The sequence below is a fragment of the Sinocyclocheilus rhinocerous genome, unplaced genomic scaffold, assembly GCF_001515625.1.
Source record: "Sinocyclocheilus rhinocerous isolate Xijiao unplaced genomic scaffold, SAMN03320098_v1.1 scaffold2341, whole genome shotgun sequence".
Taxonomy (NCBI): Eukaryota; Metazoa; Chordata; class Actinopteri; order Cypriniformes; family Cyprinidae; genus Sinocyclocheilus; species Sinocyclocheilus rhinocerous.
The window spans coordinates 268,210-296,029 of NW_015647626.1; the positions used below are offsets into that span (position 1 = coordinate 268,210).

Below are 27,820 nucleotides of genomic sequence, written 5' to 3' on the forward strand. Positions count from 1 at the left end.
TTGCGATCTTTACAACACGCATTACATTACGTATTTCATGGCACACTCGTTTTATGTGTATTTGGCGCCACCTATTGTTCAGGGTGTATTATTGACATGTCAAAGTCTAGACCCTGAATATAAGACGACCGCGTTTTTTCAGATGTATTTCCAAGAAAAAAACATCGTCTTATATTTGAGACAATACGGTAATTTCTTTTAAAATGTCAAATTTACCGACGCAAACTTTTGAATAGTAGCGTAGGTTTCATATCTGTAAATGAGATTGATCAATGCATCCCTAGTTTTTAGAAGTATGACATTTTAGCGGTAATTTTGAAAACTTGTGATTTTACTTAATTTGATTTGATTTCTGATATTGTATTTTGTTGTTGACAATTTCATTTGTAAGTACAGTTTATTCTAGTATTTGCTAATTATGCCAAATGTCTTAGAGACGTTGGATTCAAATATCAAGCTCTCATCATCTTCGTTTCTCTATCATTTTTAACAGTGGGAAACAGTCCATAGCCATCGACGACTGCACTTTCCATCAGTGTGTGCGTCTCAGCAAGTTCGACTCGGAGCGCAGCATCAGTTTCATCCCTCCTGATGGGGAGTATGAGCTCATGAGGTCAGTTCAGCATCCGTCTGTCTTCACACTCCAGAGTCTGACTCTGTCGTAACTCGTTTTCGATCTGCGTGTGCAGGTATCGCACCACTAAGGACATAATTCTGCCCTTCCGGGTCATTCCACTGGTTCGAGAGGTTGGCCGCACAAAGCTGGAGGTCAAAGTTGTCATCAAATCTAATTTCAAGCCCTCGCTCCTGGCACAGAAAATAGAGGTCAGTTAAAAGAGAATATATAGACTTAACATCACATGCAGTTTGTTTGTGAAAGAGTTTGTCAGATGATATACGAGGTGAATGTTTTGGACAGGTGCGTATTCCTACACCTCTGAACACTAGTGGAGTGCAGGTGATCTGTATGAAAGGAAAAGCCAAATACAAGGCCAGTGAGAATGCCATCGTGTGGAAGTAAGTGCCACGACATCTTGACATTTCTCTGTGTTTGGTGCTTGTGTGATTATACTCATGTCACCCTGTCGGTCTTTCTGCTCAGGATCAAACGCATGGCAGGAATGAAGGAGTCTCAGATCAGTGCTGAGATCGAGCTGCTGCCCACTAATGATAAGAAGAAGTGGGCCCGTCCACCCATTTCCATGAACTTTGAGGTGAGTGTTTTTGATTGCTACATCGCTAAATGCCACTTTATACATAAATGGTACAAAGTATGTTTTTTTCCCTACTTTTTTTTTTTCCAACAAATGATTGGTAAAAGGAGGTGCTGAAAGGGTTGGTTCAGCCAAAAATGAAAAATTCTAAATGGTCAGTGAAAGGAGGTGCTTAACCTTCAGGAAATGTTGTTCGTCCACCTTAGGATATCAAAGTAAATATTATGTTAGCCATTTTATTTTCTGTTTATTTCTTTACTTTAAAGTTAAATTTGGCCGTGTTTGAATACACTTTAAAACCCTGATTTTTGTGACTTAATGTAGCAGTCAGTATGGACATTAAAACTAAAAAAAAATCTATTTACAAACTCATATTTCTCATAAAAAATTTTTTAAAAAAAAGTGGTCTTTTTTTGTCCAAAAGCTGAGTAACAAGGTTAAATTAATTTATATTTGAATTTTTTTTTGTAATGAGATTTATGAGAAACTTGGACATCTTTGAATAGTTTAAAACCTTGATTTGCGTGATTTTAATTTAGCAATAAATAAAATATTGATTAAAAAAAATGATCAGAAAACTATTACTAACATGTGCTTTTTTTCCTCAATAAATTGACTATCAGGGTTGAATGAATTGATATTTTAATATTTCTATGAGGTTTGTGGTGCTTCTTTTTTAACTAAAAAACAGTTGATTTGCCTCAACCTTGATTTGTGTGATTTAATTTAGCAGTAAATATAAATATTTGTAAAAAAAAAAAAAAAAATCAACTAAAATTATCTATTTACCTGCTTATTTCTAATGAGTAAAAGAATGTTAGCTTGAATCTTATTTTTCCTCAATAAGCTAACAGATGAATGTTGATTTTTATTATCAGTTACATTTTTAGGGGAGATTTATACAAACGTTAGATTAAAATGAATTACTTTTTCATATATTTATTAGTGCAGTCAAACGATTAATCGCGATTAATCGCATCCAAAATAAAAGTTTTTGTTCACATAATATATGTATGTGTACTATGTATATTTATGTATATATAAATACACATACAGTATATATTTTGAAAATATTTGCATGTATGTATATACATTTATATTTTATATTATATATAAATATATTTAATATATAAACATTACATATTTTTCTTAAATATATACATGCATTTGTTTGTATTTATATATAAATAATAAATATACACATATTTATATTATTATTGTCTTATATTTTATGTAAAATAATAGTTTGTCTGACATATCCAGTTGTCAACAATTAGTACCCTTTTCCTGGCACACATTTCTGATGTATTTCCTCCGTTGTCTTCCTCTGACTCAGGTTCCGTTTGCTCCCTCGGGGCTGAAGGTGCGTTACCTGAAGGTATTCGAGTCGAAACTCAACTACAGTGACCACGATGTGATTAAATGGGTGCGATACATCGGACGCAGTGGAATCTACGAGACGCGCTGCTAATGAGCCGCTGAGCAGAGGGACCAGCTCTTACTCTCCTATAAATATACTATGTTTCCCTCCTTCCTTCTTCTCAAGGTTTGTGGATTAATTAAAAAGGCTAATTACAAAAATATGCAAAATGTGACATGTAGTTAACTGTATTTGTTTGTATGAGTGCTGTAATGAACAGTTCCAGTGGAGGGCAGTGCAGTGTGTGTCTGTCAGTCAGTCAAAGCCCAGCTTCCTGTTTCGCTGTAGTCAGTCTTACGGGACCACTGTCCATTTTGTCGTTGGTTATTCTCCCATTGGTCATACTCTCTGTACCTTATTGCTATCTCTCTGTGACTGTTTAGTTCAATATAAATATATAATGGGAAGAAAAAACATTGTGTTGGTGTGTATTTGTCTTTTGAAGACTCCTTTTTCTTCAGTTTTCATATTACATGTCCAGTGCTGGGTACTAACTAATTACGTCATCTGGATTACATAATTAGATATTACATTTCAAAATGCTTGTAATCAGACTACAGTTACTCTTTTATTGATTACATGATTACATATTATTCACACAATAGCAATAATTTATTCATAATTCATTGATTCTCCCTCTTTTTTCTTTTTTCTTTTAAATTATCGCTTATACATTCAGAAAGTCTTCCAGTTTTGCAAACATTCACGCAAAGACAGTCACTAGTAGTCAGGTGGCTATAATTACACAGAAAATACACAGCATTTGACCAATGGATTTACAAAAATCATTTCAATTTTGTTTTTTCAACATTGCATCAACTACTGATGAAAACGTTGATTTTTATTTGAATTATGGGATATATTTAACCATGTTTTACTGTCTTTGGAAGGCTTTTGTCCTTCAAACAAATTCACGTCATTTCTTATTTACACGTAATGCAGGGATTGCCAAACTTTTTTGCCTAATCTAATGTATTTACTTGAAGTACCCCTGAGATTTAAATGTAATAAGTTAATAATTAACACGTTTGCATGTTCATGGTTCTCTGACATTGGTTAATGGTCACATGACATGCAGGTAAACAAATTTAGTAGTGTTTTGATTGTTGTTATTCTATTTTATAACATTTTTATGATTTTATTAGTAGCTTTTCATTAAAGTCATGTACCTTTAAGTATCTTTACGAACGAACGTGTTACGTCAAAAGTAATCTAAAAGTAGTCTGATTATGTTACTTAAAATGCATAATGGATTACGTTACTAAAATTTTGGTCATGTAACTTGGAATCAGTAACGGACTACAATTTTTTAAAATATTTTTACTGCGCTGCGTTTTTCATAAGTAAATATGTTACATCTTGGTAGTAATTTAAATTGCAGGGGAAAAAATACAACACTATCTTTTACATTAGACACTATTTATTTGTCATACTGTCAAAGGCTAACAGGACAAGGGAAGACAAAGTTAATAAAATAATCTCTCCTAGATTCCCTTAATTTGTGCAAAGGAAAAGTCAGAGGCTGGAAAAACACAGACATTACCATGAAAATGAAGCATCAACTATTTGCAGACCAGTAGTTGAATTCTGACATCAGTGCAAGTCTGGACAGCAGTTTGTTGAGCCTCTGCCTCGCATCAAATTATGAAATGAGAACAGAACGCAGATATCATGATGACTGGTGGTACAATCTCAATTTAAACACATACTGTCTAAAACTGACATGCACATAAAAAATGGTGAATGGCTCTTCAAAGTGAATGTAAAGGGTTAAATACAAGTTCATGATGTCATTCACCACAGAACATCATTTTGTCCCTCAACTGATCAACAACTGACAGCATAACTTAAAACAATGATAGAAAATTATATTTTGTGTAACAGATTTTTGTTTTGTTTTAGGCAAAATGATTTTCTGTCACACTGGACACCGACCCTTGAGTTTAAGTTGTATTTAACCCACAAGTGGTTTCATTTAATTCATTAATAATTATCGGTATCTCCGTTGGTTTGACTTCAAAATGTGCAATACTCATTTTGCAGAACCTAATGATGTAATTCTCAAGCTTGAGTCCAAAGATCTAAACTGAACTTGGAATACTAGTCCTTCAACCTACGTTTTAGGATACATTTATTAAGAGCTCTTTGAAAGAAAACCATCACAGTGAGAGATGAACGGGCATTGTGCAGTGATGAAATTATATACTTTCATTTTTACAGTAAAAACAAAACTCTGTTATCAAGCATATATATTTGAAATACAGTGTTCAAATTTGGAATTCTGACCTTTACTAAAGCATGACACCAAATTCAAGTAGGCAAACTATAATTTTCCACTCAGTCATGCCTGTATAATATTGGCGTATTTTTCTCATTTGCAGAATTATTAACCACGACAACACACTGATTATGCACGTTGCGATACAGACAAATAATTTCCACTTTTTTTTTAGCTCTTGTATTTAGATAACTGCATTTATCTTACAGTGCCTTGCAGTGTTCTCAACATTAGACATCAAATCTCGGCCATTCCACGAGACACATGACTTATGAGATGTCTAACAATTATAGATTACGGTAAGAACATTAAAAGTGAACTTAAAACAAAAATGAAACGCATTAATACCATGTGCACTCATTTTAAAACACAAAAAAGCCCTGCCAATCCAGCAGGATTCGAGACGAGACGCTGACGTTTGAATACTCGCATCCCATCGCTGACGATGACTTAAAGGGTTAGTTCACCCAAAAATGAAAATTCTGTCATTAATTACTCACCCTCATGTCGTTCTAAACCTGTAAGACCTCCGTTCATCTTCAGAACACAAATTAAGGTATTTTTAGACAGCATAGACAGCAATGTAATTACCACGATCAACGTCCAGAAACGTAGCAAGGAGATCGGTAAAATAATCCATGTAATCCATGTGGGTTCAACCGTAATTTTACGAAGCTACGAGAATACCTTTTGTACGCAAAGAAAACAAAAATAACGACTATTCAACAATTCGTCTCTCCGCATCACCGTAGCGCCATTTTGGAGAATATCCACTGAACGTAAACAGCGTATGCTATTCTGTGTCAGCTGCGTCATGCGGATACCTGTCTATGGGAGGGTCAGAGAGCCCTCATATTTCATCAAAAATATCTTAAATTGTGTTCTGAAGATGAACGGAAGTCTTACGGGTTTAGAACGACATGAGGGCGAGTAATTAATGACAGAACTTTCATTTTTGGGTGAACTAACCCTTTAAAAACTCCATTTTAACCCTTCATGATACAGAGAGCGAAACCGATGGGTCGTTAAAGGATTGTTTCTTTTCTGAGGTTGGATTGCCGGTATTGGAAGACAGATGTGTGGTGTGCTGTGGCACTCTAATCTTCGTCGTCCTCCTCGTCTTCGCTGATGGCCTGTCCGCGGGCGGTGTTGGTGTAGCCGGACAGGGCGCTGCTGTGATGTGACGAGGGCGAGGAGGGCGGGGAGGTTTTGGTGAAGAAGGGCAGACGGAAGGTTGGAGACGGGGAACGCTCGCGTGTGGGACTGCTGCTGGGACTGTGCCGTGGACTGATGGCCTGAAGCATTCGCCCTTTACCCTCCTTCAGCATGTGCTTCTGTTAGAGAGGAAGACAAAGCCATTATAAGACCTTGAGTGGAATCAAGATGTACGTGATATGAAAATCGTATTTCTGATTTTAATTCATTCCCTTAACAACTGCCATTTTCAAGAACTAGGCTTCTCATGATTTTGGACCAACTGGATATACTGTATGAGGGGATTTTAAAAGCGGGAATTCTGGAAAAATCATGGAAATTAATAAAATCAGGCAAGTAAGTCTGTTATCACACACGAAATAAGTTATGTAAATTCATTGTTAAAAAGTGTAAACTGTGAAGAACATTCAGTGATTGGAATTACTGAATTATTTACTGAATATACTGTCACTTCCAATTTCTGTATATAAATAGTTTGCAAATAAAAAGTTTGGGAATTAGAGGTTGAGAATGACAGCTTTGGCTAATGGGTAGTTCGTTAAAAAATGAGATTTCTGTCTTCATTTATTCACCGGTTTGTCGTTCTAAGGGGCCGTTCATACAGAATGCGTCTTTGTATCTAAAAATGTGAGACGCGGCGCTCAGGAATGGTTTTACAAAAGCACAGTGCAGAATGCCTCCTCCGCCATTTTGCCGTCAAATAAAACCGTTTCCATGCCAACTTGCTACTGTAAACAAAAACTTGCAACATTTGCCCCGCCTCCGGGGTCTTCTGATTGGTTCACTGTTTTGGAACTTACACTGCGTGTAAAAGTTGCACAAGACGCCAGACATGAGCGCAATGGTCATACATGTCTGTCTAGTGCGTTTACATAGAAAAACTATGGAAAAGTATTCGCATTGGAAAGAAAAAATATGTTCTGTGTGAAACCCCTAGACTGTATCACCTATTTGTTTTACCTATTGGTGCTTAGAACCTGATAGTTGCTGCCTGTGGGTATATCTCAAATTAAAAATAGACTATTTTACCTAAAATACACAGTTTCATGCTTAAAAAAAAAAGTACTACATCATTAGTGTTTCAACATGCTAACATCAAACTAGTCTGGAAACGACTGAGGGTCACATGCCACGTGTGCTTCATGTCACTTCATGTCGACTCTTATGATGCTGACTGTGAAGTTTTGGGACAGAGCTATAGGTAAAGAGATACCCACCAATGCCCCCTCAGGTCCAAACATCTGCAGGAAGTTGCCGATGAACTCGCGGGACTTCTCTTCCCATTTCTGGATCAGGTCGATGCTCTTCTCCTCCACCTTCTGCACAAATTCTTTACTCTTCTCCTCCACGTCCTTCACCTTCTTCTTCACCTTGTCCACACGCTCCTGAAGGTGGTACTTCTTTTCCTGTGTGTTGGTAATAATGCACAATAACTGATGACTAAGAAAATCTCATTTCTGGTAACTAGTCTTAATCTTGAGATCATGCTCTACTAGTAACCGAATGAAGGCTCACATTGATGAAGCTGACGTTTAGCTCTTTTGCGGTGTAGCCACGCTGAAGATTTCGTCTGACGTACACATCATAATCTCGTACGATGCGTGTAATGATGTCAGAGGTGGAAATGCCCTCTGTCCGTTGGGTTGGTGCAAACATTCCTGTGCAAGCCCAAAATTAAAAGGAAACCGTTGTAAAGATTAGCATGCCAATTAAGAACAAGGACATGCGTTTTTTAACCAACCAACTTTTTGTCAAAATACATTCTCTTAACCCAGTTTATTGTTCACGGACTATTATAAATATGCCATTCATGCCATTATCTTCCCTAAAAGTGTAAATATTGAGCCTCCCAGGCACCATGGAAACTTTCAGTGTGGTCCAATTAGATCAGTCAATCTCTTTCCAGCTCAACCAATAGTGAGAGTTTGGGGGCGTGGCTACTGTAGCAGGCTGAGCCAGAGGGGGTTTAGTTGTTCACGGACTATTATAAATATGCCATTCATGCCATTATCTTCCCTAAAAGTGTAAATATTGAGCCTCCCAGGCACCATGGAAACTTTCAGTGTGGTCCAATCAGATCAGTCAATCTCTTTCCAGCTCAACCAATAGTGTGAGTTTGGGGGCGTGGCTACTGTAGCAGGCTGACCCAGAGGGTGTTTAGTCAGTGTCAGTGTGGGACCATGACTGATGTATTGCATTGGAAAAGATATTCAGATTTGTTTACAGAAATGCTAGCCAAAATACACAGAGACAGACAACGGGGTAAAGCCATAGACTGTATAAAAACATGGACGTAGTGTCCATGACGTCACCCGTAGTTTTCTGAAGAGCGTTTTTGAAGCTCAAGGTCGGCGGAGCGGGCCCTCGCCATCTTGGCAGCGCGTCACCGCGCGTCACTCCCGAATAATCAAAAATGGGCAAAAAGGTGGGAGCTGGTTGCTGAAACCACGCCCACCTAGCTCGACGGTGGTGACAGCAGCGGCAATCCACTTGTCACTCAAGTGGCCACGCCCTTAATTATGCAGAACTTTAAGGCTTAATATAATTTAAACGGATGGGCATTTTAACATGGGGAGTCTATGGGATTGACTCCCTTTTGCAGCCAGCCTCTAGCGGCCAGTCGATGAATTACAGTTTAAGTTACTTCCTTGTTGGCTTCATGAGAGAGAGCGGGAGGTTGCCGCTTGGGTAAAACAAGGGTAAACATTTGTGGTTCTTTTACGAGATGGAGGAATATGATGGAGAATTTGGGTTTCAATCGAGATGCCGAACTAAGCTAAACTCAAGTTTTGCCACAGATACTAGCTATTTACTGTAAAAGCCCCATATAAAATAGTAAAAAAAAAATCAGAAGAATCAATAGGAGGGGCATTTGCAAATGTGCTTGATTTTTGTAATTCCACTAGTTGTCACTATTTGCGCAGAAACTCCATACTTTACCTTTAAAATAATAAGCTCTTCATTTATTATAGTTCATACTTTGAAATTTCAGATGCAGAGATTGATTTCTGCATCAAAAACCTGAAGCTGTTGTCCTCACCTGCTTCTTTGATGTGCTTGTAAACATCATCACTGTCAGCTGAGGAGTATGGGATATCATCATGGGCCACAAAGTCAATCTTAGGTATCAAAAAACACAATCTGTCATTACATAAAGACACAATTAATTGGCTCACTGCTTGGTTCTTATTTTACTTTCTTCCTCCAACATTAATATATGTAAATAAGTGACCCTGGAGCACAAAACCAGTCTTAAGTCGCTGGGGTATATTTGTAGCAATAGCCAAAAATACATTGTATGGGTCAAAATTATTGGTTTTTCTTTTATGCCAAAAATCATTAGGATATTAAGTAAAGATCATGTTCCATGAAGATATTTTGTAAATTTCCTACTGTAAATATATCAAAACTTCAGTTTTGATTAGTAATATGCATTGCTAAGAACTTCATTTGGACAACTTTAAAGGCGATTTTCTCAGTATTTAGATTTTTTTGCACCCTCAGATTCCAGATTTTCAAATAGTTGTATCTCGGCCAAATATTGTCCTATCCTAACAAGCTTATTTATTCAGCTTTCAGATGATGTATAAATCGAAAAATCGAAAAATTTACCCTTATGACTGTTTTTGTGGTCCAGGGTCACATATGTGTATTATACTACCGCTCAGTTCTCTCTCATCTTACCCGATGCTTGGTGAGGAACTCGGGTGTGAGAGTCCACGGAGCATTCCGGACCACCTCGTCCACATAGCGACAGTGACTAACCGCGTCATAGCGTTCATCCTCGTTCATGACCGTGAAGCCCTTTAACTTGTGTGTCAGGTCATCACTACACACTGCAGAGAGGCGCGAGAGAGAGAGGTGCTAAATACAGCTCTGACATTAAGATGGACTCTGTGCTAAATGATCAGAATGATAAACAGTTCAATAACTCGACAGACACTGTGCGCTCTAAAGTTAAAGTGCCGAAGCTGCTCAGGATTACTTACCACCTACAATAAGATGAGTGTTTGGGAAAAGGCATTTAGCCTGCATGAGAGCGCGGGCATGTCCTGAGTGGAACATGTCGAAGATGCCATCAGCGTACACCCGCACAGGTCTGTCAGCTAGAAACAAGAAGGAGGACATCAGCTTTTATGGCATCAAGGGAACTATTTAATTTAGACACACATTTCAAGTCAGTATGAAAGGTAAAAATTCTTTAGAATTTTACAAAATGTTGTAAATATTTGACCGTTCAAAAATTTGGGGTAAGACTTTTTTATTAAGAGATTATTTTATTAATACTTTTATTTTGCAAGGATGCAATCAAATTAATTACAAGTGACAACATTTCAAAAAAATATTGCTCTTTTGAACTTTCTATTCATACAAGAATCCTAAAAACACGGTTTCCACAAAAATATGAAGCAGCACAACTGTTTTCAACACTGATAATAATTTTTTCTAATGATTTCTGAAGGATCATGTGACACTGAAGACTGGAGTAATGATGCTGAAAATTCAGTGTTTGCATATAAATGTGTGCACAACCACCCTACAATGATAAAAATCTATTCACTACTTTTTATTTAAATCCCCAAACAACCTCTCAATAATCAAGCCGTTTTGATTGAACCATAATAGATTTGTAATATTGATGCATCAATCATTTCTTTGGTTTAATTTGTTGAACCAAGTGTCAGAAATATACGTCTCAGTCGAAGGTAACAGACCCTTTTCATATTTCCGGGATTTTCAGAAGTTGGGTAAACTTTTATAGCGGTGAACAGAAACTACAATAAAATGTTTGCATTCCCATTTACCTCAATAACAATAAACAAAACAGGTTTTTCTAATCCATGATAGCATTTCTAAAAGAGGGAAAAGTATCTCGTTTAGTACACTGAAAAAATGATTTTCTTACTTCGTATTTTGTCTTGTTTTCTAGTACAAATATCCAAACATTTGTGAATCAAGATACACTTACTTGAGCAACATGCAAAATGACTTAAGATATTAAGCTTGGTTTTCTGTAACATTTTTTACAGAAATTAGCTTTTGCCTAAAATTCTGCCAATTGAGCAAGAAAAATAATCTTGTTTTCCCTTTGAATTAAGACTATTTTTCTTTTCCCCATTGCCATTACTTCCTCAGCTGTTGTATTAGAATGACTCACGCCAGTGTTAACCACTGTTCTGGAATTACTGCCAAGGTAATAAACCAATATATAATGTTATAAATCTACAGTACATTTTTTTTAAATTAAAATATAAAAAACAAGATTTGCAATGTTAATATCTATGGAAAGGTGTCATTACAGTTTGTGAAAATGGTCCAGAGGTCTTCAAACAGGACAATAACCCTGGAAAGAACAATGACGTATGACAAAAACCTGAAATTGTTGAAAACAAAACACTACACTATTCAGAAGTAACAAGTCCAGACGTGCATCCTACTGAATACCAATAGCCATGTCTGAAAGCAACAAATGGAAGAAGAAAAGTGGGCCAAAATGCCATTAGAGAGGTGAAGGAATGTCATGAATGTTTATAAGAGACACTTAATCACTTTGATCCAAAGAACATAAGAGATTAAATCAAGGGTGCCAATAATACTGTCAAGGTCAGTCTGTAATATTTATAATAGTCAGTCTGTTCTGAAACACATCTGTGGATACACTGAAATAATGCAAAAATGTTGCAATACAAATATGCATTATTTCAGGCCATGACCGTATATAAAGGCCAATGAATCGACCTAAATGCAGTCATGCATTCAGTGAATGAAAGTAACACATAACGTGCATATCTGAATGGGTGTGCAAGAGGAATTCGCTACAGAAGGCAAATAACCTACGCGGAGTGCCTTTGCGAGCTTCCTCCATGGTGACGCGCTGATATGACTTATCTTCCATTGACTCAAGCTGATCTGCATACGGAGCCGGGTATTTCAGACCCTGAGAGGCGAGAAGAATCACAGTCTTTGGGCTCAAATACCATCTCTCATCTGTACACACGCTTACACCTCGATCTCACTCACCACTGTGTATCGTTTTATCTTCAGCAGTTTCTCGCCCTCCTCTGCCTCTCCATTTGAACCTTCTCTCTTTCTCTTCCTGGACAATCGGGCTGAACAGTGGGCCTCCATTCAGGCTCTGTGAAAAGCTACAAAAAAACAGGAATGATGATCATAATTAAAAGGCATTTAGTTGTGCACAATCTGGGTGGTACAAGAAAAATACAGAAATCAATAGCAGTGTAACCCCAGATACTGCAAAGAGTATTTTGTAACAGTTGTAAGCTGCAGAAAAGATTAAATATCACTGTGTCAGGAGATTAGGCTGTGGTGCAAACTATTCGGCTATGTTGAAGATAAATGTCCAGATGTCTTTCTGATCTTCACTGGCCAAGCTAAAGGGGTGAATCTCACGAAGCCTGCCAAGAACATGACCATGTGCAATATTTTGGGATGCAATTACATTCTGCATAAGGAAACAGGCCTATTTTAAAAGTAAATAATTTCCTAATTATTCCTAATTCCCCTCCACCACCAACACTCTTATTATTGAAAAAAAATAAAACATATTATATACATAAAGACAGCATTTGTTGCTCTGATGCTTTTAATTTAATTTAATGTAACATTTTTCAGTATTTAAATATTTTAAAATGTATGTTTGTTTGTTTTTATTTTATAATAATTTAAAAAACTAATTACTGTGTTGACAGAATGGTTTTCATTACTTGATAACATTAATGACCATTTTTGTGTGTTGCAGTAATGAGAATTTGAAATTTGTGAAGAAAATGTGCTTAATTGTAATTAAAATGAAGGCAAAATGCAAATAAAATTTTAAGGTTTAAAGTCCCAATGAAACTGAAGTAGTGACATACATTTTCTTACGTACCGTGATAATTGTAAAAAAAAAAAAAATTAATCTGCCCAAATCAATCCGAGCAGCTGAGTCCTTAACCATCTTCAAGAAACGACTAAAAACACATCTGTTCCACCTTTATTTGACCCTCTAACTCTAACACTTTCTATTCTATTTTAATTCTACTTTATCTATATTTATCTTTTTTTTTTTTTTTTTAAACTAAAAAAAAAAATAGCTTTCTATTTTTTTCTATTCTATCTACTTGTTTTTCTTTGTTTGTGTGTGTGTGTATAATATATATATATATATACACACACCTTGCTACGTGTACTGCGTTAGGCTAACCGAGACTTGTCATTTGCACTTATATATTGTTGCTCTTTTGTTAGTTTTGACTGCTTTTATTGTCCTCATTTGTAAGTCGCTTTGGATAAAAGCGTCTGCTAAATGACTAAATGTAAATGTAAACGTAAATAAAACTAAATGATCGGGAAAGTCCATCATCCTTCACCAGACAGAAGTCTGAAGTTTTTCCAGATGACTGAATTATGACATTAAAGGCAGGGTATGTGATTTTTCAAAAACACTTTAGAAAACTGATTCGGGCCGAATTGCAAAACAAACTTGTAGCCAATCAGCAATAAGGGGCGTGTCTACTCGTGATGTGGAGGAGAGAGCATTCAGTGTATGGGACGGACATTAGCCGAGCCGAGCGACAGAAAGATAGAGATGGCGGATAAAAAAACAAAAGAGGAAAACGTCTGCGGAAAGATAAGGCAAGAAGTAGGACCCGTGTAAATATCGGATCAGCTTTCCAGAGAACTCAAGGAGCGATCAACATTGGCTACCAGAAATCGCTCACCCTGCCTTTAAGAATTACAAGGTCAATTTAAAAAAAAGAAACATGCATGGATTAAGTATTCACAATAAGACCAACAACATGCATTTAGAAAATCTACTTCAATTATTTAAATAATATAAACAATTTCTTCTACTGATTTTTGGCTGAAATATATGGAAGCCTGTTTCCACCATGAGATAAAAACAAAAATGTAATTGCTCAGAAATCAAAGTCAGGAAAAAAAGTCAGAATTGCGAGATATAAACTCAGAATTCTGACTTTTTTCTCTCGGAGTTTACATTTCGCAATTCTCTGTTTTTTTCTCACAATTGTGTGGGGGTTTTTTCCACCACAGAATAACATTTTTAGAATTTTAGAATAAAAAAGGTAATTCCGACTTTTTATCTCACAATTCTGACTTTTTCAAAATCTCAATTGCAAGTTTATATCTCACAATTCCAACTTTTTTCTCAAATTTGCAAAAAAAACAAAAAAAAGTAGGAATTGTGAGATATAGACTCAGAATTGCAAGAAAAAAAAGTCTAAATTGTGGGATGTCACAATTATTATTATTATTATTTTATCCATTGGCAACACAGGCTTCCATACAAATAAGACATTTCTTAATGAAAAGAACAAAAAAATAGTACTAAAAAAAACTAGGTTTTAGCTTATACAGTCAAGACTGCGGGGGGAAAAAAAGTTAATTATAACAGGAAATAAGTACATTAAAACTGAGCTCAGGCCAACAGCAACACAGCTTTCCAGAACAAGCCTATCATTCCAAACATTCCTTCATCTAAACACAGCCTTGAGTCTTATCAGGGTGAAGCAAAAGGTGAGGAATGTGACCCGAACACAACATCACATCAACTATAACACACTAATAACTGACACATCAACTATAGACGACCTTACTTAGAGATCTGGCACTAAAAAAAAAAGCTAAACTAAGGCAAGATTATGTTTCAGAGCTCACACTGGCATTAGGACAAGGAGCTGCAGACAGATCAGCGCTTTAGGTTATAATACAAACACAATCCCATTACTTTAGTCTCTTATCTAGGAGTTATCACAGAGTTCCGAATGATTTCTGGAGCACGCACACTATTAAGTGCAATCCCAGCTGTGCGAGTGTGTAACGTATATATTGCAAGTGTAACAAAAATAGTAATTAGTTCAGAGACGAGGGCAACCGTTATAATGCTCCACATCCCTGCCGTGTAAGTTAGTGCTAATTGCTGGATTTCAAGTTCTGAATATATATTGCAAGTGTAACAAAAATAGTAATTAGTTCAGAGGGCAACCGTTATAATGCTCCACATCCCTGCCGTGTAAGTTAGTGCTAATTGCTGGATTTCAAGTTCTGAGATAAACATAAAACTGAAGGAAGGTCTTTTAAACAGTATGAAATAACAGTGGGAGTGTCTCAATAAGTGACAATAGTTCAACTAACGTATTTACCCAAACAGCTAACTTGATAAATACAATGTTTTGAGCTCGTGAGACGACACAGATATACACTAGCTGGTTCCTGTTGATTATCTTTAGGACACATATACAGAAATGAACACTCAGTAGCTGCTTACCCTTGTTTTTAGTGCGGTTATTCGCTCAGGTGGTGTTTAAGGGTCTTTGAGGGTTTGTGTTTCTTTAGGTCGAAGTCTGACAGAGTCAGAGTCGAAAGTGACTTGCGATTTAAATGCCTCTGTTCGTGATCTCAGATCTTCCGATTTGACAGGAGCCACAAAAGAGAATGATGAACAACTTCATTCGGATCCAAGATGGCAGCGAAACCATGAGGATTTCAAAATAAGAGTCCCGCCGTCGTCCCCGCAGGTTAGAAGTAGGATTGCGTTGAGAGAATGCAAATCACTTTTTTTATTATTATTTTATTTTATTAAATATATACTTCGTTGATATAACTGGAAAATGTTTCGACACACATGATGTAATTAATGTTTTCATGATTCTCATGATTCCCTCCTTGACTCAGCCAACCCAGTGACCTCCACTATAAATAGCTAGAGTTTCTTAGTAACACTTCACAATAACCTTAAAAAAAAAAAAAAATTATTACTACTTTATATAATGCTTTTCTAAACATTTTTTAAAGGGATTGTTCGGCCAAAAATAAAATAAAATAAAATAATAAAATAAAATAAAATAATTATTTACTCACCCAAGGCAAGCCTGTATGACTTAATTTCTTCTGTGCAGCACAAAAGAAGGTATTTTGAAGAATGTTGGTAACCAAACCATTTAGATTACCACTGACTTATTCAGATTTAGAAGTTAAAGATCTCATAATAATAGTTTAAGCAAATGTTTTATCATATCTTCTCAGTGGTCTTCCTTCACAGACCCCTTGTTGAATGCTCAGGATCTAAAGGGGTAAAGCCTTAAAATGATTTTTGTAGTCGAATTCGATTTTTATTCTCAAATATTTGTTTTAATGTACTTTTTTCTGTTATAATTAACTTGTATGAATTTGTGTTAAACAATACAAACATATAAATATATAAATTGTGCCTAAGAATGAATTTTGAAATGAATACAAATTGTATTTTATTTATTTATTTATTTTTATGGATTATACTGGAAAATCTGAATACATAACTTCTTCGGTACCGTTTAGAACACGACCTTAGCTGGTTGAGAGAGTGAACAGTGTGCAGAGCTGTAATTTCTAGGCAAATCCATTATTTATAAAATGTGGGAAATAGTTATAATGATGAATAAGTAGGTGTGTCCAACTTTGACTGGTTGTGTGTAACTTTCTTTTGGGAGGAGCGTGGACTGGATGACTGAACTTTGCGTTGGAAGAGACGGTGGATTGTAATCAAACTGTATCGTGAGTGTAGCAATGGGTTATGATTCAGATGGTGATGATGATGGGTGACCTTCAGATATGGAGGTTAACCGAACTAAAAAGGCCAGGAAAAAAGCATGGTCTGAAGCGAGTAGTGGAGGAGAGAGTACACCAAGACAAACGATCAAAAAGATCAGAGCTAAACCTAGTGGAAGCAGTAGGTTTGATGATGACAAACAGGAAGAGTGGAAAGTCATTATTACGCTTAGTAATGATAAAGGTCACTTTCATCCAGTTCAGGTAACTAAAGCAATTGAGAAGGAAATAGGGAAAATAAAATATGCTAAATTACTGAATAACAGAAGAATTCTAATTTCAGCAGTAAATAAGAAGCAGCAGGAGATGATTCTGAAAATGAGTAGCCTTGGTGGTGGAAAGATTAAAGTGCATGTACCAGGAATGGCAGCAAAGTTAAGAGGAGTGATTTCAAATGTGCCTCTGGAAATGTCCATGGAAGATGTGAAGAATGAGATACAAGGTGGGAATGTAACAGAAGCCAAAAGATTCCAAATTAATAAAGGCGGTGTTAAATCAGATAGCCTGTCTGTACTGCTTGTTTTTGAAAAGATAATGCCTACTGAAGTCCAAATGGGTTGGATCAAATACAAAGTGAGGGAATACATTCCACAACCGTTAAGGTGCTTCAAATGTCAGAGAATGGGACATACAGCACAACAGTGTAAATGGAGACAAAGATGTGCGAAATGTGGAGGAGAACATGACTATGGTAAATGTAAAAAGGATGCTAAGCTAAAATGCTGCAATTGTGGAGGTGAGCATAGTGCTGCATATGCTGGATGTGTGGTTCAGAAACAAGCTAAAGAGGTACAAAGATACAAGGTTATGAATAAGGTGACATATGCAGAGGCATTAAAGGGTATTGGTATTTATGAAAACAAACAAAATAAACCAATAGAATATCAGGAAAATTTGAATGACAATGCAAGGTATGCAGTACCACAGAGTTCAGACATAAGGAAATATCAGCCAGGAAGGCCAGCACCTCCACTGCAGCCATGCAATCATAAGTGTAAAGTTGAGGAGAACACCTTGATTGTGGAAAAGAAAAGTTTTATAGCTTTTATGTGCAAAGTTGTTAAGTGCATTGTGGGATTGAATGAGTGCGCTCGAGAACGTCCACTATGGTTTCGGACACCACTAAAAATGGCTGTTCCCTCAAATAGTGCCCTATTTAAGGGTATAGGGGGCGATTTCGGACACAGCCCAAGTTATTGCACTCAGGCACTTTCTCAGTCGCCTACACTGGGTCCTTCGTTCCTCCCGTAGTGTCCACGTGGAGATCATCATGCGCTCTTAAAGTGCTATAGACGTGTTCATTGTACAGCATATGGGTAAGTAGTAAATGTTATTTGTATATGAGCGGGTTTTATAATAAATATTTACGTTTAGTGGTACGATTATGAAAAGGTAGGATTCCGTATGTGTAAAGTTATACAGTCGTCGTTCTTCAAATATTCCCCGTTTGTTTTAGTTACTCGTCAGCTGAGATGTGCAAATACATCTTTCTGTTGTCACATTTAAAAAGGGGCTTTCTGTGGCCCTTGAGCAGTTGTATCCATCCAATTAAATGTGTAGCTGAACGTCCCTCGCTATTGGATTTTAATGATTATTTTTGCCTTCGTGGTTCCATCACTTTAATTATTGCAAGTACAGTTAATTGTGTGTGTGTGTACAGGTTTATATATCCTGGTGGGGACTTAAACCTGACTACACACAGACTCATGGGGACTCGTGTCACGGTGGGGACCTAAGTTGTGGTCCCCACGGGTGCAAAAGCTTATAAATCATACAGAATTAAGTTTTTTGAAAATCTAAAAATGCAGAAAGTTTCCTGTGAGGGGTAGGCTTAGGGGTAGGGTTGGTGTAGGGCAACAGAATATACGGTCTGTACAGTAGAAAAAACATTATGAAAATCTAAAAATGCAGAAAGTTTCCTGTGAGGTGTAGGTTTAGGTGTAGGGTTGGTGTAGGACAATAGAATATACGGTCTGTACAGTAGAAAAACCATTACGCCTATGGAGAGTCCCCACAAGGATAGCTGACCAGACATGTGTGTGTGTGTGTGTGTGTGTTTTAAGCGCAGCAGGAAGTGGCTGGTGTGCTAAGTCACATGTCGACACCATGAGGATAAGGAGCAACCTTGTGCTTTTGAACTCCAGGTGAGAATTTACATTTTATATGACTTTCTTTGCATATGTTAGATTGCTCCACGTGAGTAGTTCCAAAAATGACAGCAGCTGATTTTAAATATATTTATTGCAAAAAAAGTGAAGCTAGTTCCATTAAAATGCAATTTATACCGAATCCATGCAGACACCCAGTACAGTTCTCGATCTTGCCTTTGTGTTGCCCATTCATTTTCCTTTAGATGAATGAGGTGTCAACTAAGGCACACAATAAATCTTGAAATAGCCACATTTACCAGAGAACACCCTAATTGTTTCTCTTGCTTGCGCTATGACAAGAACAGCATTCACAATAAGCTATATTCATGACCTGATCATTTATGTGCATGCTTCAACAATCATATTCTATCATTTCAGGTGAGCAGCCCTGCTGTAAAAATTCAGTAAAGGGCTGCAACAGCAACATGGACGTGGTTACATGACACCTGGTATGCAGCTTTGAACATTGTCCATTCTGTTGAAGTTTTAGTAAAACTACAGTAAAGCCAATCATGCCTTAAAGTGTTGCCTGTTCATTGCTGTTCAGATGAATGTGGCGTCAAATAGGGCAGACAGTAATACATGAGGTGGCTGCTGAAAGGTGCTTACATCTGTGCCTTTCAAAAGTTTCATGTTATGGACATCAACTTTTTAAACAATTGATGATGCATTATATACTATGATAATGTAATCCATAAAAATGCAAAGCTTAGTGCTAATTCATCCTGTTTATTATAAAGGGTCTATATTCACAGAAGAGTGATCCTTTCCAGTGGCGGTAAATTACCCAGCATTCAAGGACTAGTGGTGTGCGAGGTGAGTTTTACTAACACTGACTCTCAGTGACAAACTTCATTTCTTTTGACTTGATTCATATTTTGCTGCTCTGTAATGATTTGTGTGGTACATAAATTTGAGTTCAATAAGGGCGGGCCGCTGTTTTTATAACGGTGCATATAGCCAGATTTTCCGCATTCGTATGTTCATGCTGTGTCCAAGTGTTTCTGTGGCTTAATATTTCTTGTTCTCTTCCAGATGCTGTTTTCTGCGTATGTGAATCTGCATGACATAGTTTTTATAAATAAAACCTTCTGTTTAACAGTCTGTCTTTTGTATGTAGATGTTTTATGGTCTCTTGAAAATCAGTTTTGTGGTACACCGCATAAAAAGCAAATAATCCAAACTTTTCTCAATGTCCACATTAGAAATATTTGTTTCACTTTTTACTTGCATTGCCCTCTAGGGCAAGGAATAATGAGTAGAAAATCATGATCATATTTGTGGTGTCATTTGGTGCCAGAATGATTTACTTTTGAAATACACATAATTGAGTTGTTCACAAAATAGACTGTAGAGAATCTTGTTTTCTCACATATCCATAAGATTTAATATTCATATTTAAATGTAGTGTGACCGTTTTCAACATTGTTTTATTTTTTTTAAATACACAGCATTTGATACAACTATATTAAGTTTTTGCATAATCTTTTAGTGGACTGAACAAACATTATTAGTCCACATTTCAACCATCAAGGTTTCGGAGAAATATGAAATGTCGCCCCTTTGCAATCGCTATTAGTTGAGCCACTGACACGCTTTACTCGCTGCTACTATTTTGATGAAAATTATTCATTAAATAATTAATGGATAATCTTTAGCCAATAAAATTAAATCTTCTATGCATTGGCAATTCACCAGCATGCATGATATGTAGTTTAGACATGCAAATTTGCATTTACTTCAGTTATTTGTCTTGCTACACTGAAATGTACTTGACATTCAAAAAAAAAATTTTTTTTAGCATTACAAATGATTTTTCTCAGATTGCTTTGACCTTTTCAATATATGGTCACCCCATATATACATTATGGGGTGGCACATAGTACTACACCGTCTCTTACTCATTGCATACTATATACACAAGAAAACTTATTTGAAATGTCATACATAAAATAGCATTACAGAGTACAAAGGTCTGACAGTTTTCTGTACACCTGAAAAACATGAAGGGAAATACACTTTCATACACACAAGGCATAATTGGTATACGCTTTATGAATTATCAAAAAATATATGACATTTAAAGGAGATTCTGGGAGTTGATATGAACATTTGATGTGACTAATGACTATGAGCGCCTCATCGTCTAAACCTAGAGCATTTCCCTGGTGTTACCATCATGTGACTCAACAGTGCTAAACGATTCAGAAGACAAATCTGCCTGCAAACCACAGCAATTATAAACCAGGTCAAGTGATTGTATTGTCTCTAATTGTATCTAACCTACTTTAATGTGAACTATATACAGGTTTTATCAAGACATAAAAAATGTTTTCATTAGATGTGCAGATGTGTACCGATAAAACATTTTTGTTTTATTGCAAAAAAGAGAGAACGATACAAAATGCTAGCTTTTATCTCCACATAATGTTTTCATTAGACAAATGACTAAACATTATGTTCGCTACTTTTCATATTTCACTAACAGTGCTGGGTAGTAACTGATTAGCTACATGTAATCTGGATTACGTAATCAGATTCCAAAAATGTAGTACTTGTAATTAGATTATATTATATTTGAAAATGCTCATAATCGGTTACTTTTAAACCTTGAAGTAATATAATGTTTAATGCTTTTCATGATGTTGATAACAGAACGGATTATATTTGATTGCTCTTTTATAACAATAATCCCATTCAAATTTATAAACAAGTTAGGTCATGAGTAATCGAAAATATCTAATCTAAAATGAGTAATCTAAACTACACTACTGACTACAGTTTCATCGTAATTTGATATCAGTAACAGACTACAATTTGTAAGTAATCCACCCAGCACTGTTCACTAAAATTGTGATTATGTGGAACAATAATGCCTTTTTTTTTAGTCCAATAAACAGTCTATTAAAAAACTTTCACTACATTGAAATATTCAAAGAAATGAATTCTCTCTGCTTTTTTGTTGATATTTTATAATTAAACTGAATGATAGTAAGACTTTAGAATGGGGTGACGCATAAATTATTACTATTATTTGTATTAAACGCTTATTGTGTTCCCATCTTTATTTGGAATTTAAATTATTCATATATACTTCAATGACACTTCTCCTGACATGACACAGTTCACTCCGGCATGTTGTGTCACTGGACCACTTTTTTTTCTTTTTCAGAAGTGCTCTTTTTTTATAGCTGTATCTGTATAGGATTCTAGTTGATATTAGTCATCTATAAATATATTTAGATGCATTTCTCCTCGCCTAGAGGACAACAAGGTAAGCGGCCCAGTTTACCCCATTCTCCAAATGGCATCCGTTCGGTAGAATGACCCCGAGTAACTTTCACACCTACCACCCCTCTCCGCTAGAGGGAGCGCGTGTCCCCGGGCATTCGGCGTCAATGAAAGCAATACAAAACCCTCTGTAAGGAGAGCACAGGGAAGCTCTCCGAGGAGCCACGGCATTCCTGACCAAAATAATCTTTATCACACATTTCACGCTCTATTCTCCGTTCTCAACGGGCGGGATACAAGAGTGAAATAAGAGTATGGATCATTAATCGCCTTCCAAACCCATCGGCTCATGGAATATTCGCGCTGATATTGAAGATTCCTGGGATCTCCGGAGGAAGGCAAGGAAGCAAAGAAAGAAAGAAAGAACGGGATTAATCAAAAAGTCAACTGGCGGGTGGAAAAGCCCACTCTGGAGGGGCATCAGGGGCCCCTGCGCTGGATGACCGCCGTTCACTTCTCCCCAGCGGTCTGCAATGGGGGAGACTAAAGTTATCTATCATCTCGACGACCAGGAAACTCCATACCTGGTCAAACTGCCCATCCCTGCCGAAAGGGTCACCCTTTTGGACCTGAAAAACGCTCTCAAGAAACCAAACTACAAGTTTTTCTTTAAATCTATGGACGATGACTTTGGGTGAGCCTGCCGTACATTAGTTTTCTTCGCACTTCTGCATGTATTTCTCAGGTTTGACGCACAATTCCAGCTCTTCGCACGTTTTTACCCTTGTTTGGATCGTGGATCGACTGCCCTGATTTTTCAGAGGCTGATATAATGTCTTTTATTAGTTGTGTTGGACACAACTGTGTGTGAAAGGAGAAAATGCACGGTGTGTGTGTGCGCGGGGTTCAGCAGGGGTGAATGTTAGGTCCTTTTCAATTGACGACGGCATCCATTTTAAGTCTGGATTACTCTTCAAATATGGCTTTTGGCCTGTCGGCACGAGCTTTGGGTGCAGTTAGTTAGTTAGTGAATGGTTGGTGACCACAGTCAGAGTTTCACAGAAGGGAGTAGTTTAGTATCCTTCCTTCTTAAATGTTCTCCAGCGTCAGTCTAAATTACCATGGCTACACAAAAAGCACTCTTGGTTTTGGGGTTTCTTTACGCTTATTGTGTTCAGATCCGGTTCCTAAAGTATTTTCTTTTTTTTTCTCACAAAGCACCTCCGCGTCAGAACATTATGAGCGAGTATAATTCCACTTTGAGGAATTTTCCACCTCGATTCAAGAGCACATCAGAGAAGTACAGTAGAATCTGTTTGAATGTGCAGTGCGCATGCGCAGTGCAGAGGCCATATGTCCCCGAAACCGACCGTCCCCCCAAATGATGAAAACATTCGAGGTGTGTTTAGATGGAAATTTGGACGCGTTTAACGTTATTTATGATGTGGTCTTGGTCATTAGCCATAGACTTACTTTTTTTTTCAGCGTTTCCATCGTTTAAATGCCTTTTGGAGTTTCTGAGAACTCTGACCTCTTATGTAGGCCTTCAAAAGCAGACTTTGTACACATAATTAGATAAGTAGACCAGGGTTGCCAGGTCATGGAAAACCTGGAAATATCAGGGGATTTTAATGTGAGGTACAGCATGGAAATTAGTTAGGGAATATAATTTTTCAAGCCTTGCTTAAATATGTAATTGGTTGAATATTACTCATTGTGAGTGCTTGTAAAGAGTAAAACCTGCTTGCAAGGCAGTGTTTGAAATGTCTTATCGGAGATTTCCAATATTACAGTATGATCATTACCTAGATTAATTAAAATCTGGTCAGCAATATCTCTAGAATGAGTTCTAAATAAACATTTTCAATCATCATGACTAGTTAGAAAGAGCGTGAAGATTAATTGTTCAAAAAGTGTGGGATTTCAGATCGTCTTGACACTTTTGGACATTTTCTTTATATGTCAGGATTATAACAATATATTTTGCTCGACAGATCACTTGGAAACGTGAAACTTTGCTTCGTATTTGTGTTGGGGTTTAAAAGTGTGTTATATAAAGTGTTACCTGTGTCTTTAAACTAACCCCTAGCTTGTGAATAAGTCTCATTTGGAGCACTGGCTAGTGTTCTTGTCTTGTCTGTCTGTTGCATTAGGCCAAAGAATGTTGACTTGGAACAACTGCATGCAGTGACTGTGGAATGCCCTGATCGCTTCAGCGTTGGCAGCTTTACAACCTTCCCCAGTGAAATATGTCGTAGTTTGATCGTCCCATTCCCCTCCCTTTAACTCCCCTTCAAAAAAGTTCATTAAAAGCTTAAAGGCAGAGTAAGTGATTTCTGGTAGCCAATGTTGATATTTGAAATCACCAAAACAAACACGCCCCTACCCCAAAAGGGTCTTGCCTCTATTTTGATAGCTCCGCCCCACATATACGTACGCAACCCAGGCAACGATTAGTTCTGTGAAACAAAGCAAAACCAATATTACACCGTGTCTACGGACGTGAGCGGCGCGGCGCAACAAATCCCGACAGAAAACTGCTGCCGGGTTCTATTTATGACGTGCTGATACAAATTTCAAATGTTTTTCAATGGTCGTTTGATCGCGTCCAGTGTAGGCAGACTTTAGTTGTTGTAGACACGGTGTTACTCACCTATTGAGAAGAAACAAAGCAACCTCGGCGTCCGATCGCAGGCCTCCGCTCCTTGAGTTCTCTCCAGCGCTGGAAAGCTGATCCAATATTTACACGGGTCCTACTTCTTTGCCTTATCGTTCCGCAGACGTTTTCCTCTTTTGTTTTTTATCCGCCATCTCTATCTTTCTGTCGCTCGGCTCGGCTAATGTCCGTCCCATGCACTGAAAGCTCTCTCCTCCACATCACGAGTAGACACGCCCCTTATTGCTGATTGGCTACAAGTTTGTTTTGCTATTCGGCCCGAATCAGTTTTCTAAAGTGTTTTTGAAAAATCACATACCCTGCCTTTAAAGATGTTCGTCGTTGAAGGACAGGCTCAGATCTCTGCCAATTGGAAACGAATAGCTCAATTGAATCTGTCTCTATTGAGGATTTACATGTCTGTCAATGCAACAAAGAGTCTTTTTACACATTTTTAATTGACATTATTGGATTAGAGTGTTTGTGAATGAATGAAAGTTTTTTTTTTTTTTTTTCCAAAATGGGAAGTTTATGTTAAAAACGGGCAGTATAGAATAAAGAAATAATCTGGGTTTAAAATATTAAGCATCTATAGCATGGTTTTGAATACCACAGAAAATAATTTTGACTCGTCCCTCAGTTTGTAAAGGATATTTCACACACTAGCTTTCAAAACTGTGGGTTCAGTAAGATTTATTTTTATGATTTTAAAAGAAGTCTCTTCTGCTCACCAAGGCTACATTTATTTGATTTAAAATATGGTAAAAACAGTAATATTGTGAAATATTATTACAGTCCAAAATAGCGGTTTTCTAATTTAACATATTAAAATGTAATTCATTCCTGTGATCAAAGCTGAATTTTCAGCATCATTACTCCAGTCTCCAGTGTCACATGATCCTTCAGAAATCATTCTAATATACTGATTTGCTGCTCAAGAAACATTTCTTCTTATTAGTGTTGATTTTTTATTTTTTTTTGGAAACATGATAATTCTTTTTCAGGATACTTGTATGAGTAGAAAGTTCATAAGAACAGCGTTTATTTGAACAAATCTTTTGTCAGTGTAAAAATCCTTTCTGTTACTTTCAATTTAATGCATCCTTGCTGAATAAATCAATTTAATTAATATAATTAATTTATATATACATGTAAAAAAACTTACTGACAGAAAAGTTTTGAATGATAGTGTATATGATAATTCAGAGCAAGCATGGAATATTTATGCTTTTGAAAATGTATTTGTCACACCACAGGAATATTTAATTTTCAAGCATTAGGGCTGATATCCTGTATAGGAATCACAATAAAATAGTAAAAAAAAACTAAAACAATACAATTTAAAAAGTCATAAAGATTTGGAAACCTGAATTATTGTTTGCCTCGCAGGCATTTCTGTACACACATTTTTGTTGTATGTTTTACAAACTGATAGCGGAATCTAAATGATCTGTTTCGCAGTGTCATGTTACAGTCTTGTTGGTTGTAAATGATGTGAGCTTGTACTTGTTTTACATATGAGCATTTGAACAAACAGGTTTTTTCATACAGACTTGAGAAATCAACATACTAGTGGTACATCTTGTACAGCTGAAATGTCTTTGAATTCATGAGTTTGGGATCTTATCTGCTGGAGTCTCCCTGCGTTCAGTCCTTTGTGTGTTCTGTGAGCACGTGTGTGTGCATGCTTATCTGATTTATGCGTTTCTGATCCAGCCCGTCCTTTCTTTCATCTAATGGCATTGTCTCATTTACCTATTCTAAATTATTCCCAGACACTCCGGGGATCTCTAAAGCTGCTCTTTCTTTTTTTACAGTTCACACAGGCTGCGGTTGGAAAATAAGACTGTCTGTTCTGATTTGTTTTTCTCTCTGTTTCTTGTGTTTCTGCAGGGTGGTCAAGGAAGAAATCACAGACGACAATGCAAAGCTTCCCTGTTACAACGGCCGTGTGATTTGCTGGGTGAGAACAGAAACACACACACACACACACTAACGCATCCCTGCATCTTAATTCCCCGGTGCTCCTTGCATAATAGATCAGCCTTTTAATTCAGCCCGTTCCCGGTTCTCTTGAGTGCTGGCACTGCTGTATTTGTATTTTTCAAAGAGTCTGCCAGTCATTCCTACTTAAGGTTCACTTCGGTCTGATGCAGCTAATCAAAGACTTTGGTATGCTGCATAAGCTTTGTTTTATGAGCGGCTCATTTATATTTAAATGGCATGCAACTGCAAAGAACATCTTTTTCATTCTGAATGACAACATATGCGTATGCACACATAATAGACATATTGCTTGTCCCATCATAGTAAAAGTTCTCTTGGGATCTGGAACCATTTTATAGACCATAGTAGTGGTCGACCGATATTGGTTTTTTGACTGCCGATGCCGATATCTTGGAAAGCAGGATGGCCGAAATATTTGTATTTATTTTAATTAATATTTAAGAAATTTGAAATCATTTGAAAATGGATTAAAAAATACATTTGTAAAATAAACATACTTATACTTCAGATGACAAAGTATTTTCCACAAATAAATAAATATTTAATAAAAATATCATTTAAAAGGAAGTAAACTGTAACCAACAGAGCACTCCGTATTCTGGGAAGTTTGTGTGCATTGGGAATCATATTTTTTTAAATAAAGCCAAGGTAACACTCATTTTACATACAGCACACAGTGAAAATTACATGAATATGACAGTGGGCAAATGCATAAAGCGCAGCATAATTTGAAATCACAAATTTGATGTTTAAAGCATTCAATTCACACGGACCGAAAGTCACACAGTGAACACGCAATCATGCAGGTCACATGCACACTTCACAAGATCTCAGTTAACGACGACGGCGAACAAGAGGGAGAATGTGAGCACTGTGCCCACTGCCGCTCTTAGCGCCGTCAAAATAAAAGTCCCGCATCGAACAAATCTTGCAAAATTTTGCATCGGCAAAACAGAAAAATGTATCGCCCAATGCCGATATTTGAAAAATGCCAAATATCGGCCGATATATCGGTCGACCACTACATGTATGTATGAAGAT

General features: G+C 36.8%; 3 protein-coding genes and 1 long non-coding RNA gene across 10 annotated transcripts in view; 3 read left to right on the top strand and 1 right to left on the bottom strand.

Annotated features, from left to right (window-relative positions):
- Positions 1–3,048, top strand: part of LOC107709357 (AP-2 complex subunit mu-A) — a 15,841-nt gene extending 12,793 nt beyond the window's left edge. For 3 of the 4 annotated variants that reach the window (XM_016513813.1, XM_016513815.1, XM_016513816.1), the window contains 5 exons: positions 494–613; positions 690–825; positions 920–1,017; positions 1,103–1,214; positions 2,551–3,048. In XM_016513813.1, the coding sequence (XP_016369299.1) occupies positions 494–613; positions 690–825; positions 920–1,017; positions 1,103–1,214; positions 2,551–2,685 (601 nt within the window). In that variant the 3' untranslated portion in view covers positions 2,686–3,048. The remainder of the gene's footprint in view (positions 1–493; positions 614–689; positions 826–919; positions 1,018–1,102; positions 1,215–2,550) is intronic. The other variant, XM_016513814.1, reaches the window with a different exon arrangement.
- Positions 3,049–5,829: 2,781 nt separating this feature from the next.
- Positions 5,830–15,610, bottom strand: LOC107709348 (choline-phosphate cytidylyltransferase A-like). The gene is made up of 9 exons (XM_016513798.1): positions 15,417–15,610; positions 12,149–12,273; positions 11,966–12,065; positions 10,117–10,233; positions 9,812–9,963; positions 9,168–9,246; positions 7,643–7,785; positions 7,345–7,533; positions 5,830–6,246 (listed from the first exon to the last, which is right to left on the bottom strand). Exons 2-9 carry the CDS (start codon positions 12,254–12,256, stop codon positions 6,010–6,012), a joined length of 1,125 nt encoding a protein of 374 aa, XP_016369284.1. The 5' UTR covers positions 12,257–12,273; positions 15,417–15,610; the 3' UTR covers positions 5,830–6,009.
- Positions 15,611–17,930: 2,320 nt separating this feature from the next.
- LOC107709349 (uncharacterized) lies at positions 17,931–19,989 on the top strand. 4 transcript variants are annotated; one of them, XR_001636485.1, is made up of 5 exons: positions 17,931–18,051; positions 18,799–18,879; positions 19,264–19,334; positions 19,626–19,701; positions 19,921–19,989. It is a non-coding gene; the product is annotated as an uncharacterized LOC107709349 (long non-coding RNA). The 4 variants fall into 4 exon arrangements; XR_001636484.1 differs by having other exon boundaries at positions 18,804–18,879; XR_001636486.1 differs by having other exon boundaries at positions 18,807–18,879.
- Positions 19,990–22,206: 2,217 nt separating this feature from the next.
- The window catches only part of LOC107709335 (segment polarity protein dishevelled homolog DVL-3-like), a 17,089-nt gene continuing 11,475 nt past the window's right edge, over positions 22,207–27,820 (top strand). The window contains exons 1-2 of the mRNA XM_016513784.1: positions 22,207–22,810; positions 26,666–26,735. Of these exons, the coding sequence (XP_016369270.1) occupies positions 22,650–22,810; positions 26,666–26,735 (231 nt within the window). The 5' untranslated portion in view covers positions 22,207–22,649. The remainder of the gene's footprint in view (positions 22,811–26,665; positions 26,736–27,820) is intronic.

Coding starts and splice junctions, on each gene's coding strand:
- LOC107709348 (XM_016513798.1), bottom strand. CDS start 12,256: ATGGAGGCCCACTGTTCAGCCCGATTGTCCAGGAAGAGAAAGAGAGAA. Junction 9,247..9,811: donor AGTTCCTCACCAAGCATCGG/GTAAGATGAGAG, acceptor TTGATACCTAAG/ATTGACTTTGTGGCCCATGA. Junction 7,786..9,167: donor CAAGCACATCAAAGAAGCAG/GTGAGGACAACA, acceptor GGGCTTGCACAG/GAATGTTTGCACCAACCCAA.